The following is a 16,880-nucleotide window of genomic DNA, read 5'->3' as shown; positions in this document are numbered from 1 at the left end:
CCTGCTGAGGCAGTAATGAGGAGGAGTATCATTTGAGCTTGAGAATGTGGGTACAAGTGATCTGCATTGTCTAAGTCTCGCCTAAGCATTCCTTGTTTGAAATTTTAAGTAAAGACATCAGTGAGTTCCTCTGCATAAGGGTAAATTTAGCTCCAAGAGCAGTGCAAAACAGACTTGTTGATTGGTGTGGGAGTGATTGCTGTGATTCCTGAGCTATGAAGGTGCTGTCATTTCTGCAAAGCATCTGTTCAGGGGGAAGCAAGACAAGGAGCAGGCTTTGAAAAGGTGGATCATGGGTCTGTGGATATGCCCAAAACCTCATATGGGGCTGTATCCTGTTACGAATCACAACTTCACTTTTTTGTTGTAAATTATTGTTCTTTAATAACATCCTCAGGTATAATTTTGTGACTGTTTTGTGTGAAGAGTTCAAAACTGGGCTGATAAAATCAGTGTAAAAACTTCTTACTATTTAAATCCTGCCTCAGCTATTTTCGTAGCTTGATCGGAACACTTCATGCTTTAAAAATGCTTCAACATCTGCAAAAAATAACAGTCTCTTATGGGGGTGTTCTCCAGGTCACTCTTCAAGTGTGTGGGTCATTGCCATTTCCATGTGATTTGAAAATCATAAAATCACCCCTAAAAGGCTGTGTTTTCTAAAGGAACAGCAACATTGCACCTGCAGAAATACATATGCACTTGCTGGGCTAAATTCTTGTGTTCTGTCTGCTGGTAATGAAATGGAGGAGATGCTGGGAAGTCTCATCTTTAGCATCAGTCATCCAGACTGAGTACCCTGCGGGACTGGGATAATGAGGTGCTGAAACAGAGTGGAAGTGGAGGCATCCAGTCCCTCCTCAGCTCTCTCTGGCAGTGAGCATGTGTGCTCCTGTCAACATTTGATGGTGACCAGCATGGAGGGGGCAAGCATGGTTGCTCTTGCTCCACAGGCATCTATTCATTATCTGTTCCAGTGAATTCCTGCCACTGCTGGAAAAGAGATGTAGCTATCATCATTTCTGCTTGCCTTGCAAAAAGGCAGGCTTTGATTTCACCCTTCATGTCTCACTGAAATCTAGATAAACAATCTGAAGTTGGCTTAAAAGTTGAGCAGAATGTTGTGATCTACAGCTGTGATTGTGTCTTTCCCATTTCGATTGGGATACCTGTATAAGAACTGCATGCACAGGGTCATGTCAGAATATCACGTGTGGGTAATACTGTGACAGTCATTCCTAAACAGTGGGCCAGAAATCCCCCTCAACTGTTTTAACAAGTAATTTTTTGACAATCAGGCGAGCCCCCATGCATGCAAGTTGCTGTAATTCGCGGTACAGATTAGCACATGGAGCTCAGTGCAAGTATGTACTGTATGTGGCTGCTATGGTGATTAAAATACATAAATAAAATAGATAAATATGGACCATATTAGAAATTCATTACTGGCACTCTCTCAGAGCGCAGTCAGCTCCAGCGTGTGGTGTCAGTCATGTTCTCTTGCTCTGAGCGAGCCCTCCTGGCCCCAGAGTGTGAGCTCCTGGAGGGGCTGGACTTGTTCTACCTTGTCAACTAGCAAATTTCAACGCAAAAACGGTAAACAAAGGGCTTTTGTGCATGTTTTATAGCTCAGTGAGGATTAGTGGCACAACATGTTTTCAGACGGGACAAGCTTAGTGTTAACATGCCTGAGGTTAACGAGCGAGGACATGGGGCAATCCGTAGAGGCAGGAGCAGAAAGTCTCTCTCCAGTGTTGGACGCGGTACAGAGAATGGATAAAAGTGGTTCTGCTTACCTGGGTCAGTGCGTCGGTCACGTGTTCCCCGATGTTCCAGCTGCTTTAGGATGTGGATCGTGCCGACCTCAGGAGCTTGCTTGCAGCCCTTCCCACAGCTTCAGAGGTCCCCTCCGCCATGGGGGACATCCTAGCCTGTACATTGGCTCTGGCTGAATCAGGTTCCTGCTTTTCTTCCCCCTCTCACCTTCTAGCATTCTCCGACCGTAAAATCCATCCCTTTCCTGAAATGCAGAATGATGCACTTGTCCGGTGAAGTTTTTCTGGGCAGGATTCAAATTCCAAGAAAGCCTTTCATTTCCTTCATGCCGGGGGGAGAGCAAAGGTAGAGAGGCGAAGGAAAGCGCTTGCTTCCTTTAAATCCCCACCAGCGTCTTCCCAGCGCTGGAAGCAAAGTAGCTTGTCATGGTGATCTTCAGAGACTAACTTTAGGGGGGAGGGAGAAAGTGGAAAGCAAACTGAATGCTGTAGTGGAGATTTCTCTCTTCCCCCACTGGGCCCCTTGCCGACTGTTTTTATTGATTTCAATCACTGGAGGCTAGCTGGCTCTCAGAAGAAACACTGTGTAATGTGTTCTTTCCTGGCTTTCATTAAAGAAACTCAATGCAGTGCGGTCACGCTGCCGAGCTCGCCTGGCAACCTGCCTACACCCTGTGGTACCTCTTTCATTGGAGGAGATCGAGCTCGTGGTTTGGGGTTGTTTTATTTTTTATTTATTTATTTTTTATGTAATTCTCCAGCAAGGATTTCAAAACAGCCTACGCTCTGCTCCTGCCTCCTCTCGCAGCCCAAAGCCTGTTTCAGCTTCAGAAGAAATCAGCAGCACCCCTAAAGGAGATGACTTCGGTGGCGATGAAAACACCAAGTGCTGCGACAGCCTCATGCTCCTTCTATTAAAATTCCTCTGTGTGTGTTTCTGGGGACGGGTTAAAAAGGCTGTGTGTGAGCCACAGGGATGTGGATACCAACGATTTCCAAGGGGGTTCCTTTTTTTAATTCCATCTTCTCCCGATTGGTGAACATGGTTTAATTAATGGGAAGAGAGTAAGCAAAAATCCTTCAAAAAAATATGTGAGAATTCTTGGCAGGGCTGTAGTTGCAAACGAAGCAAAACTGCATTCCCCGAGCCTGCAGTCGTGGTGGTGTCTTAAATATTTCTGTTGTGTTCAGGACTGTGATACTCATGGAGAAAAATGAGAAATAAAATATGATACTAATTTATGCCTTAGATCTTAATCTACTACGGTACGTGTTTTATAGGAGCAAGCAATCTATAAAGTGGAATTCAAGAGGCTAGGTTCTGTAAATCGTGTTGTTCTGTGTGCTTATAAAGGCTTTCACTTAATTTAGTAAATTGTTCAATTTGTTCTTACGCAGCAGTTTCTAACGATAACACTTTATGTGCTCTTCAGAATTGGCCGTAAACCTGTGAAACATGTAAAGATCACATAGTTGCGAATTAAGCCAGGTTTCAAGCTAACAAAGGTGCACATATCCTTAATTACAGCTGCAGATTTCGGATGGTACCTGGTCACTTTTGCTTGTGGGGTACCATGGCTGTGTCCACAAGGATGCTTAAAAACCCCCAGCATTTACGCAACCACAAAAGAACCCTTTCCCGGATCAGAAAGATAAAAAGCCTGTTGTTATTTAAACTGGCTTCCTGCAGAACTTGTTTGAGGCTTTTCTGCCCAGGTTGCACCTACAGAAACCTTTCCAAATCAATGTAATGTAAGTAATTCCCAGTGGTTTTATTGTAAGGAGTTGAGATTCTAAACCCACCTAACTTTTATGGAAAAAAACCCAAACCTGTTTTTCTTTGAGCAATGTATAATTTTTCCAAAATCTTCTTCTGTGAGTGCTACAGACTTGAGGAGGTTCTTCTACGAATATTGCTTTTCATTCAAAATGTGCTTTTGGCATGCTAATGAAATTTCATCTGCCCTCTTTGGTCATACTTCTTCTTTTCATAAGGTGCTAAATGATAGAAAATAGTTATTTAAAGTCAATATGACCGTGAACTATTTTATGCAAATCCTGTAGCTGTAGTCATAGCACAGTTCTTTGGCAAGCCTCAGATAGTAAATCATTTGTCAATCTCTCTTTTATGAACCTTGCATCTAAGGGTTTGCCAGCTTTTCTTCTTTGTAGGTTTTGAACAGTGTTTATAGATTCCGCTTTTTGTTTTTAAGCTGGCAGATGGCCAGTTATTTATCTGGGATCAAATGTATTGTGTAAGACAGAAACAGGGCGTTTTGCATGCAGATAGCATGCATGGGGCATTTTTGGGGCAAAAGGCTACTTGTGAGCAGAAGCCATTACGCGATGGGTCGGTAGCTCCACATCAGCTCTTGGTCAGTGAACAAAGCCCCTTTTGACATTTCTCTGTATTAAAGGTTATGAAATAACATGAACTTAATGAACAAACAGGGTAATACAGTGTTCCTACTATGAAATAATCCCTATCATCCATTTCCACATCTTTCTTCTTGGAGTTCAAAAATTTGATGCTCTTTTTATACATTTGTCATTGTAAGTCAAATTATAATTTATTCTTCTGAATTTCTAATGTTGCCTGCTTTGCTGTTGTACAGACTTGTGTTGCTGTGCTGGTAGAAAAGAATACAAGTCTATTGGCTTTTGGAGGAGCTGGATTCACTGGTACTAATAAGTAGTAAATTTGGTGTTGTGGCTTGGTTTGTGGTTACTGCTGTAGGCTTGGCAGCGAAGCTGAGCCCCTGAGCAGGCAGAAAGCTCAGACAGACCTACACAGACGAATCCCAAAGGCAAATTTGTAATAAATGAGTATTCAGTTCATTGTGGGATTTCTTCAGAGTTTCTGAATCTGTCAAGCTTATTCTTTGCTGGCAGCAGGCAACTGGGGATGCACATGTAGGAGTCTTTGAAACAGTGACGGGCAAGGAGGAGGAACAGAAGTCTTTAGAAGATGTCTTCCAATTCTACTCAAATATGCAGTCAAGGACCTTTGGGTAACTATGAATCTGGAAACAAATTAAAAAATGCACTTATTGCTCTGCTGAAACATAATACAATTAGTGTGCTGCTAATGCCATCTTGGTACTGGTTACCCAGCTATTATGGTTCATAGTTCTCTGGCACTAAAAGCTTTTATGCAGATGTAGTCTCTGAAAAACTTCATCTGTTTGGTTTTGACACTCTTTCTTTTGCAGAAAAAGGGGTCAGATAGCTGCAAGAAATCCTGTCTTGGGTACATCTTTCTGCCAGTTTCTCTTGCAGATATAGTTATTTTTCTCTGTTCTGAATTGCTTAGCAGCACTGCTTTACACTATTAAATGCTTCAGTCTGCGATGGCTCCCCTTTTATTATGGGTCAGCTCATTTCTCAAGATCACCTACAAAATGTTTTAGATTTGTGCAGTATTTCCAGATTACAAAGAAGAATGGAAAGCTTTAACTGCTGTCTAAAACTGCCACAGCTGAAGCCTCCAGGTATTTTTAGTTAATGTCTTAGGCTATTTACAGTTTACACACAATTCAGAAATTTAGAGACTGTCATTGATGAAGGGCACTGTATGGGGCAGTCACAGCTCTCTGCATGCGGATGGACATGGTATAGTATGGACTTTGGGATGTCTCAGCTGACATCCCCAATACCCTTGCAAAGATGACATGGGTTTTTATAAGCATAAGTGTTAAATATTCAGGGGTCTGTCTTTTACTCACAGTATGGTATCCAGTGGCAATACCCCTTTTAGCACCTTTTCAGGGCTTCTGGAAAGTTTCCAAGTGGAAGACTCCCACCTCCTTAATCACCAGAGAACACTGGCTCTCCTCTGAATGTCATTCATTCAAGTGTTCTGACCTAGCCTGACCTTGTTTAGATTGAGATCTAATGAGCCCACGATCCAAGGTGGTGTGGTAGCTCTCAGCAGGTTTTGCAAATAAGCAAGTGTTGTGTTTTTCTGGATGCACGTGGTTTAAATTTATCACATCAATAAACAAGTGTCTCACACGCTCAAATATGGGCTTTACAATGTTGTAGTTAAGACTAAATTGTGGCACTACAAATTGTGATGTCTCTTTATAGAAGGAGACAACGTGGAATATTTATGACCTCAAAACAATGAAGTGCTGTTGGTTGAGGGGTTTTATTTAAATGACATAATACTTAAACTCTTAATCCAAATGACTCGCAAACTTTGGGCATATCTTTCAGAAAGAACAGTCACACTAATGGTTCAGGGAAAGCAAACCTGAAAAATAAGGCTGTTGATTTAAAGAAAAGAGAGATGCATCAGCAGAGTATGGTAACAGAGATCATCCAAGCTAAATAAGTACAACTAGGCTTTAAATTCCAGTGAAAGGTTTGGTTTTGTTTTCTTTTGAGTCCCAGGTTTTGGGGAAGGTTGGTTTTGGTTGTGTTTGTTTTTCTGTATGAATTGTTATAAAACTACCGTCAGCTTCAGTGGAGAATGTACCACCAAATGTAGGTGGTTTATGAAGTGCATAAGAATTGAGGTTTTCAAATAAAAAAACCAGTCAAGGACAGACTGTGGTATGTACCACTAGATTAATCAAGTTGACATGGATGGATAGAAGTGTAGTCGCAACTAGAAAAGCTATTTGAGCTCTAAGGTTGCAAGTGCTTTCACAGTGTGTGTGCTGGGAGTCCCAAACAGAAGCCTGATGAATCCGATTTTCCTTGGATGATGCTGTGGGCTAGCAGAAGGTACCTCCAGCTGTAAATCCTGACTCTTTCATGCCCGGGACAGCACCAGCCCCACAGGGAGAGCAATTCTCTTGTTTCAGACAGCCCACGGTGCATCCACTGCGATGCTGGAAACAAACGTTGTTAGGGCTCGGTATTTATGTTGGGACCTACAGGGAGGGAGCAACTTGTTTTGTTTTTAATGGAGCGGTCGGCGAGAGGGATAAAAAGCTTTTTGATAGTGCCAGGAATGTGAGGGGGAAGGGAAGGTACAGAGATACACATTTACTGTAAGTATGAAGAAGCAGAGGCCTCTTTATCAGGCCAGCTCTAATGATGTGCCACAGTCACTTTATTTGAAAGCTTCGTAGCTCGCAGAAAAGTAAACAAATTCATTACATGATTTTTAAAGGAAGATTAACCATAGTGTGTCGTCTGTTGGACAGCTGCTGCAGTCATCTTTTACAAACACTTTATAAATGACCACCCTCAGTGTTTTGCTGGGCTTTGTGCGGCTGGATTGTTATTTCAGTAAGTACCAGGGTGGCTTTTCAACTGAAAACGTTGTTTCCTGTATAACAATTACGTACCTACCTTCACCCTAAATATTATTCTATTCTCAGCATGAGTTAGAAAATGTCTTCTATGTAAATGCAGCATATGTTGCTTTTTCACATGTGTTTGCACAGGAATGCTGGCTTTGCCATAAAAGTAGCTTGAAAGTATTTTAAACAAAAAAAACCCCAAACCAACCTAAATTCTCTTTATTGTCCCACTCCCAGTTATTCTGATTTCTGCTTTATTGCCCTTGGTCGATCTTTGAAACCAGAAAAGTTGAAAAGATGAGTCAGAGTCAAGCTATGCAATACATGAATTGACACTGAACAAATACTGGTCCTCAGCAGGTGTCTTTGTGTTCAGGTATTGCCTTGTTTAACTATCCTCTGCTTGAACGTCAGCAAGAATACTGTTAAGAGCAACATGTCAGGTTTTTCATTTGGAAGCTCTCAACTAACTCAAATTAATACAACATTAAAGATTTTTTAATTTATAAAGTGGTTTTAAGTAATCTTTCCATAAAGCAGTTGATCTTGTGCATTCAGGTTTCAGTTATGTATTCCTCAAACAGGTGAGAAGGGAGCAGGGAGAGGAGGAAGAACCTTTCTTTCCTACTCAGTTTGGCCTCCATGGGTTTCCAGCGCTCTAGCAGAGGTTCTCACCTGGCAAGTATGACACTGTAGTAAAGTTGCTGGGTCTGAACCAAGTCCATTCTGTGAACATAATTAGTGTTCTTAGAAGTGGTGGTTGAATTCCTTTATCTTCCCCAGTCTTGAGATGTGAGATGCAAACACAGCTGCTGTAGGCCTGGGTAACTCCTCTGGGCTGCCCCACTTGTCTCTGTATACTCCACCTTCGTCAGTTTATAGCTGAAGTGTCCAAGGGACATGCACATTTGGCAGAAACACCAGAAAATGTACTGTATTTATTTTGAGAGAAGAATTATGGGTTTAAATAACAAGTGCTCACATGCAATCTCCCATTTTTCTGTCCTTGTCAGATAGGAGTCTGCTTCAAACTCTATTTGTGTACAGATAAGGTAGACATTTCCTGGGCCACCTTACACCCATGCCACTTCCACTGCTGTCAGTGGGTAGTTTTCCATTACCCAGAGATTCCATCTTTTATAAATATAACATGGCCTTGCAGGAAGCTGTCCCTTGCTCAGGTTGTCTTATTGAACCTGGTACAACTGTTGCTGAGCACGTGGATTAATTAACGAAGTCATTCACAAGTCATTAATGTCCTTGTGCATACCTTTAGCCTGCATTTTATGGCACTGCCTGACCATGGAGGTGGCTGAGAAGCAGCAGTTCCTTAAAACGTGATGAAGGGATCAAAGAAGACTTTGGACTTTGGGACTCTCAGATCTGTAGCTATCATATAAGCTAAGAACAACCACCACCAATCTTGGGCTTAGTGTAAGAGTCTTGTTTGCAGAATTCCATTCTTCTTTGGTTGCTCAGTTGCTACTGGGAGGTTGCACAGAAGAGGTGGCTTCATAGTGTCCAAATCCCTCCTGCTTCCCGAGGTACATAGGGGTTTGCACAACAAATTTTAGATATGTTTAATATATAGCTAGAAGGTACTCAGGTTACTGTACTGCTGAGAACAGTACAGTCATCTGGAGAGGGCAGTTCTATAGGTTCCTTAAAGTGTAATATTTACAGTGCTGTGAATTGAGCAGAGTAGAGACGTGATGCAAGTATAGTGAACAGTAAAATTACAAAGCTTGAAGCTTCTGGTTTTAAGTATTACCGGTATCCTTCTATTGCATATGCAAAATACGCATAATTGCTTTTATGCATATTTTGTTTGCTTTTTTATAGAAATATTAATACTTGATCTAAATATTATTTCAGGCAACAGAAGAAAAGGAAGAACTTACTGCAGAAGAAAGGAGGAAACTGGAAAGAAAACTAAAAAAAGAGCGCAAGAAGAAGGAAAAGCAGCTGATGAGGGAAGCTGGAATCTCTACTAAAAAGGTGGAGCCCAAAAAGCAGTCAGGATCTGAGCTGGCTTTGGCCTATTTAACCAGGTAGGACTAGCAAAACCACTGCAGGTGTTCCCAACAGGAGTAAGCTGTAAACTGTGCCAGAAATGCAGAACGAGCTGGACCAAGTAATAACACATTAAAGGAAATTGCTGCAGTTAAGTATTAAGTTAATGTTTCATCTCAGTTGACACCCAAGCATACAATTGATCGCCCCTTTGTGTTTATATCACAGTAACAACTGTGAGATGTTAAGCATGGTGCAAACATTTTATAGAGAAAGACAGCTCCTGTCTTCCTGATCTCGTAGTTGATATATAAATACCACTGGGTTAGCTGCACTTACAAAGATGAAAGGCACGTTGCAGAAAAGATTGCATTGAGGAAATGAGTTCTGTTTCTGGAGTGCACTGTTCTAAGCAAAGGAGTTCCAGTTGTTCTCTTTATATAAGCAAATTGCATGAAGTGGTTGAGCATTACAGTCTGAATTTACCTGCCTGCATCATGTTCGGATATTTGCAAATTAAAATGGGATTATGCTACTATTTTAAAGTTAACAATGTACAATGCCTTATTTTTGCATACCAAAGTGTAGTGGCTGATTTCAGATCAGAAGCAATTACTTCATCTAGTTAGTGCACTTATTTAGAATACTCAATATTCCAACATAAAGCAAAGCCTATGGTTAAACTGAAGAACTACAGCAGAGCATTCTTAGTACCCTACAGATAGTAAGAGGTCATGTATAAACAGTACAACAGTGCTTATTTTTTCCCAAACTGCAAAATATGCCCTGTCTTTAAGACCTCCTGAAGGCTGGCTTGTTACAAATAGTGGGTTACCACGTGGAATGATTCCAGGGTCGCATCTCTGGCCATGCTCAAAACTGAAGCATCCAGACTGTCTGAATTGTTACTTACCACTCTCAGTGGGGAGGGAGGAAATTAATTGCATTCCAAGCAGAGGGACACGTGCATTTTTGTTGCATAACCCACAGCAACCAGTGATAGCAAAATGACAATAATATTTTTGATCTGGAAAACAGCTGGAGTGGTTCACCACTGGTTTGAACTGCAAACGGATTGACAGTTGGCTTTGAACCATCTGCTCAGACTATGCTCTGATATGTGTGCTAGTAACTGGCAGATCTCTAGATTACAGATTTCAGGTTTGGAAAGCAAAGGAACAAGCTGTGGGGTTTTGCTTGATACTCCACTGTTATCTGTATGGACTTTTCACCTTGTTAGGTGAGAGTATATGAAACTGTAATTGAACTAATATTTGAACCAATTTAACTCCAGAGTTTCACTTAACCTGTACCAAATGACCTTGAAATAGTAAACCTGCTATGTCATTTGGATTTGTAATACACAGTTCAAGGACTCTATGTACAGCAGTAGGTTGTGAGGGATTGTTTCAGCAACAGACAATTTGAATTTTGTAGACCTAACAGGGCAGTCATAAGATGCTGAACTGTCAAGGAAACATAACCATAGACTCTGTTCTAGCCCAAAATGTGCTGAGACCATCTTGCACCATTGTAAATTACAGAAAAACAGCTTAATCCTTTTACCTCAGATGTTTTTTCAAGTCAGCAAGACTGCGAAAATAAACAACTGGATTTAAAGTAATCAGAGAAGTAATGTATTAGCAGGGGATGAGAAACTAAAATCCAGGCTCTGGAAGTCCGTTGCAAAACCCCCAGCAACTTTAGTGGGTCAAGGATTTCAGTCTACGTGTTTTCTGTAGGGCTACGGGCATGAATAATATGTGGGAGGATAAGTTAATCTTATAGATGAAGAGATGAATATAAGTGGAAGTAAACAAAAGGGTGCTGTGGATTTATGTATTGCCCCACCTACAATAAAAATCCTTACATGACATAAGGGTTGCTAAGTGAAGTGGCATCTTCATTCCCTGATGACATGTGAATCTCCAGTAGGACAGGTGGAACTTGAAGGACCATATGATGACTGACAATGTCCTTTTTATTTATCAAGAGACTACTTGCTGTATGAGGGTACAAGCATATGAGGTGTTAACCTATGACAGGAAAAGATTGGATCTGTTTTAGTGAAATTTGCTTGAGTAACTTTAAAAGAAAAATGTTAGAAAGCATTCAGTGAAAGATTTTTTTGTTACACATTTAGGTTTTTGACTTTTGCAAGGGAAAATGAAACTTATTTTGTAGGCCATACATGTATTTAGAAGTAGTAGTTCCCTCAGAATGAAGAATCATCTTTTCTGGTATGTGGAATTTTTCACCAGGAGAATAAATTTCTGTTTCAAGCAGTAAGGTCAGGTAGAATTAGAAAGATTTTAATTGGAGGAAATAAAACATAGCTAATAAAAGGGTGTGTGCGTGTGTGTCCTGTGCTTAGAAGGCCCTGCTTCTGTAATAGCTTTTAATGTGCCATTTAAAATATGAAGTGGGAGTAGCAGGCAGCCCACAGGCAGCACTTCTCTCTTCACTGAGACACAAGGTGACTGTCAGAAAGATGTGCCTCATCTTTTAAGTTGAGAGGAGTTAATGAAGAGAGCATTAATGAGAGGGAGTAAGGCATGCAACGTGTGGGGGGCAGGACCGCTAATTGCGTGCTGCCCTTCCTGATGGCTTTAGGACCAGCACTGCAGCAACAGGTCTGGATTCAAGTGGTGCTTCTCAAGAAAAGCAATGCTAGACCAAAGCAGATGGCTGTCTGTGGTGGCACTGTGATGTATTCCCCTGTTGGGGGTCTTTGTAAACCTCCCTGCCGCTGGGCACAGCGTGCTACAAGCTGGCCAGTTCTTCCAGTTTTCCAGGTTTGTTATTTGAGTCTAAAAACAAATAATCCTTCATGATTTGCTGGCCTCCAGAGAGGTCAAATTATCATTTTATTGGAGGCCCATCCTAGCAAGTGAAAGAGGCTTTTTTCCCCTATTTACATGAGATGGCTACGTGCAACAGCAGCTGATGCCACCAGCAAACTGCAGCCCCCAGCCAGATCTGAGGGTGCTGGAGGGTCTCCCCACTGAGCTGAGTGACACTGATAGACTAGGCTTTTCAGCTGCTTTCTCATTTGAATGAGACCAGGACGAACACGAACCAAGTTTTGCACTCCTGATAGAGGAGAAGCAACCAAATGGCTCCTATTGTTTTCCCCTCTTGCTTTCTATTGACATGTGGGAAAAGGAAAAGAGGAGGAAAAAAATGTCTTTGCTTCACCAATTTTTATCTCCCCTTTTCCCTTGATGAGATAAGCTCAGGCAGTTTCCCAATACAGTTCTGTCTAACACAGCAATTGTGGCATGCCTGTGGAAATAGAAGAGTCTACTATAGTCAGATTCTCCAGCTGGCTGTGGAGCAGAAAGATCTGAAGATATGCAGAGGATTAAAAATAGGGAGCTGAAGTGAAACAAAAAGGTTATAAAACCATAAGAAGGAAAAAAGAACATGTGGAATAATGAAAAAATTCAGAGTGGTGTTGAACAGAAGAAGGAAAACCTTTAATATTACTTCAGAGGAATAGGGAAAAGCAGGACTGAGAAAGTATGAGGGGTTGAATAAACTGCACAAGTCTCTTCCTTTTAATGATGACATGCCTTTTTTCTTTGTGATGATAAGTGATGATTCAGCTTTAAAGCCGAGATTAGAATGTCTCATTACTGTGATTCTGGAAAATACAAAATAAAAATTCATCTTTTTCTGAGCATTAAGTGCCTTCAAGTGAAAAGATGTTGCAATTCATGAAAATGGTAATTAGACTTAATTATAACCTAACTGACCTTCTGTGGTGTTAAAATGTTGGCAGAACTTGTTTGTCTTGGCAAGCCTCTCTCTCCTGGAATGCTTCTGTTCTTGTGTTTGGCTTAGAAAGTTCATTGCTATATGGATCTGCACATATGGTTTTCTCCATCACCCATCAAAGGGATAGACAGAGATCTGAAAAGATGTCACTGAAAGTATGTGGAATTACAAGATTGATATCAACCGAGGTAGAAGTAATAGATAATATCGTTATCTGGATATTGCTGTGAATTACCTAAGCCTTGCAGTTTTATTTATCATGTGCTTAAACTTTAAAAATAAGCTGCTGGAGTATGTTTCTTTACTCGCTGTAATGGTTTATATTACACTAGTAATATATGTCACCAGAATGTTTCCCATGGCATTGTCTTTTCAGTTTTCTTTATAGATCTTACTTTCCTCATCCCTAATTTAAATGTAGGTGAGATGCAGAGAATGTCAGAGATATTTTTAAAGATGCTTATAAGAATAATACAAAGCAAGGGCATGTTGCAGAAACACAAAAGTGGAGACAGTCAGAATTTCCCATCGAGAGAGGAAACAGTCTGACTCTGCAGAACACAAGGTGGTTTTTGCTGAGTGCAGTGGCAGTGCTGCTGAAAGCAGTGTACAACCCAGGGCAGTTGTTTGTCTGCTGTGTTTGCAGAATGGAAACAGATCCCAGTCCTCCATCAAACTTCATAACAAACAATGCCAAGCATGGGAGATTTTAAAGCTGAAACACTGTTCTTCCTTTCAGAGAATACAGAAATCTGAGAGTTGCTGCTATAAGCATTTATTTTGATATTTTTAGTGCTATTTCTCTTCTCTGTGTATATACAGTATAGATTAAAATAGCATGTTTAAAGTCTATCAGGTTTTTACTCCTGCTGGCCATGTGGAGAAGGGCATTAATAACCGGTGGCTTAGTGTTCACTCAGTGTTTGCATCTAAGAAGTTTCTAATTTTTGAAGGAACCAGGAGAGGCTTGTGCTGGGCAGTAAACAGGGCAGCAGCATTTGAGATGTGTGGCCAAACAGCTGAGATGACTGTCACCATTCAGGAAATCACTGACGGTTCATCCTACCACATTTAGGGCCAGGTGACTCTACTGGGAGAGCTTCTGAGCAAGTACAACCACACTTATTAATGATGAAAAACAGCTTCTAAATTTAAAGTACATCGAGTGGGCTCTTGTCAGATTTAGTTTGCTTCGTTGATCCACAACCTTTTGAAGCTATTTTTCCTCTCACAGGGTATGTTTTTTAGCTCTGGTCAGTGGTGACTTGATGTTTGATTCTGAACTTATTGAAGTAATTCTCATTGCTGCTGACCTTAATCTTTATTAATTTCAAACTTTTTGATGTTTCACCATCAATGGCTTAAGTTTTTAGATATTAAAAGTAATTGATGCACTAGAAATCCAAACATACACAGATCTTTTTTTCTCCCTCCAGAGACAGACTCCTTGGGTTTGATAATAACTAACATTAGCATTTAGTGTCATTTCTCCTTCCCCCACCCTCCGGGATGGAGAATGAGTTTTCTTCCTGATAGGGAGGTGCAGCATACATAAAAGCTCATCAGTTATCTTGAGCTTCATAAAATATCAGAGAACTGCTCAAGTGATGAATCTCAATTAGCCTGTGGCAAAAAATAGTATGTGAATTTAAGAGAAACCATTGTAATGAGGCACGGCGATGTTGCTGAATTCCCTTCAACAGCTGGGCCTTTAAGGTGTCTTGAAAGCAGCTTTTCCTCAAAGATTAGGAGAACTTGATGGAGGTTAATTTTGCTTTAATAATCACAGGGCTATTTTTTAAAGGTTCTGGGGCAAGCATTATCTATGGCTATAATTAATCTATTCATACAGGCTTTTAGTCATTTTGTCAGATTCATTAGTTCCATAAGAAGCCTCATGAATCCAGAGAGTCAGATACAGGATAAATTTGCATTTGGCGTTGTTCTGTGGCTGTTATAGATGAACTTGGGCATGTACTTGCTGCTATCTGATTTCAAAGGCTTGCACTTTTTCTAATACTCTGGAGATCAGTGAATTTGTTTTAGCGCTTCTCTAACTTTCTATATTGCTTGACTTTTAATTTCTACCAGGGCCTGACCTGCCTCTAAGTGGGATTCCTCTCCTTGACCTAAATCAACATGTCTGTAAAACTGAATGTTTTCCAATTGATGTTAACAGTTGGACAGACTTCCCTTATTTTAAAGGAAGCCACTATCTCTGTTTGTGGCAAAGGAGTCTCATGTTATTAAAAGTGATTTACCTTATCATTATCCTACACTCCCTTGTGTAACTTCAGTACCCCGTGGCATCTGATGAAGCTGCCTCAGTTTGTTTGCAGTTCCCTAGCAGCCCCGGCATTACTCACAAACTCTACAAAGCTCTCTGTTGCAATGCCCACACCTTTCCTATTTTTAGGGTGCTGGTATGCCAGCAGTTATTCTTGTGGGCTAGGCAGAGAGGGCATATTCACTTCACAGATTTGATGCTCCTGTGAACACACTTAAGCATGTTATCTTCTGCAGAAGGCAAAGCTTGCTATTAGGTATAGGAAGCATAAAAATGGCACTGCTGTGTTGGACCTGTGATTGAGCAAGGTTTTCTAATGCACTGTATCTCCCCACATTTTGTAAATAACTTCTTCCCATCCTGGTGTTTACATCCTTTACATGGCTTTATCCGTTTTCTGTCTCGCTGTCCCTTTGGTGAAGCAGTACATCCATAATCCTTCATCTGTTGCTAGTTCTTCCATACACTGATGTGGTCTGTTGCTCTTTGAACTCCTGTTCTGTGAAAGTTCTGGAAATGCAAAACCTGAAAGCAAACATGCTATTTTACTGGAGCCACCTTCCAGCTTCACACAGCTTCACCTTCCTGCTCCCTGTCACTCCAACTTTGGTTTGTGGCTTACAGCATTGGATTCTTCTTTGAGACATAGCACATTGAGATTTCACATTTAATTTGCTGCATGCAAAAAACCTTTGGGTTTCTTTTCTCCCCTCAAACTATTACTCAGTTTTGTGTTAATGACAGTGTTGGCATAAACATGCCAGCTATAGCCATAATAAATTTTTCACTGGCTGTAAAAGGGACAGTGCTTCTCAGCATACTTCAGCCTGGCTGCAGCAAGTCAGATACCCTCCTGTTTCAGAGCTGGCTTTACAATATACATTTCCAGATGTTATTGTTCTCATTATCATCTGATTATTCAAACCATGCATTTAGGATTCTGTGAATGTCACGTTACACTCTCGGTAATAGCACCATACAGCTTTTGCCTGTTTAATCAAGATGTCTGACGGCAGCCAGACTTGATGATTTTCAGTCCCTACTATACGCTCACTGGCTTCTGGATTCACTTTCCTGTATCTTGATGGCAAGTGATATGCAGAACTGTGTTGGAGCCATGCCAGTGTTTTTCTAACCCCTGCATGACATCCACAGGATGTCATATTGTTCAGGAATTGCTTTTAAACTGTTATTAACTTCTTGGTGGGTTAGCTGCTTTTTGTGGTTCTAATACAACAATTTCACTGCTTTGCAAGAAGCACGTTAACATCTTAATTTAGTAAATGCATGCAGATTACTGTTCCTTATGTTCCACCTATAAATACAGTTATCCAGACTGAGTGATCCAGGCCTTGCCTGATGAAGTCTCACCAAAAAAAGAATGCAACATTTTCATTCTGCAGCTCTTCCACTCGAGTCCAACTTTGCAATGCAGGTGGTTGAAGAGATGCTAATGCTGAACAGAGGAAGCTGTCTGCACAGTGCTGTGCAAAAATACCAGCTCGGGTCTGGAAGCTGAATTAGGTTAACACCCAGATGAGGCTGAATTGAGAAGTCATGGCTCAGTGCAAATGAGCTCAAGCACAGCATGGTGGTGGTTTGAAAGTTATACCACTTCCAGTGCCAGAGTGGGCACCAAGGCTTCTTCAGCTGTTACTGAAGATGAACTTGTCAGTTAAAGCTAATGCTGACAAATAATAGTGTTATTTACTGTGTGATTCTAAAAACAGTAACCAAAAGTAAGAACAAAAAACAACCTTACGTAGCTTG

At 40.9% G+C, this 16,880-nt stretch overlaps 1 protein-coding gene across 1 annotated transcript in view; it reads left to right on the top strand.

The window, feature by feature from the left end:
* Nucleotides 1-1,709: 1,709 nt before the first annotated feature.
* The window catches only part of LOC104405627 (chromosome unknown open reading frame, human C7orf50), a 33,509-nt gene continuing 18,338 nt past the window's right edge, over nucleotides 1,710-16,880 (top strand). Inside the window, exons 1-2 of the mRNA XM_010014381.1 lie at nucleotides 1,710-1,763; nucleotides 8,906-9,081. Coding sequence (XP_010012683.1) covers nucleotides 1,710-1,763; nucleotides 8,906-9,081 — 230 coding nt within the window. The remainder of the gene's footprint in view (nucleotides 1,764-8,905; nucleotides 9,082-16,880) is intronic.

Source organism: Nestor notabilis, unplaced genomic scaffold (assembly GCF_000696875.1).
Source record: "Nestor notabilis isolate BGI_N333 unplaced genomic scaffold, ASM69687v1 scaffold16055, whole genome shotgun sequence".
NCBI lineage: Eukaryota > Metazoa > Chordata > Aves > Psittaciformes > Psittacidae > Nestor > Nestor notabilis.
Note: the sequence above shows the minus strand (reverse complement) of the source record. Positions and strands in the feature narration are given on the sequence as shown.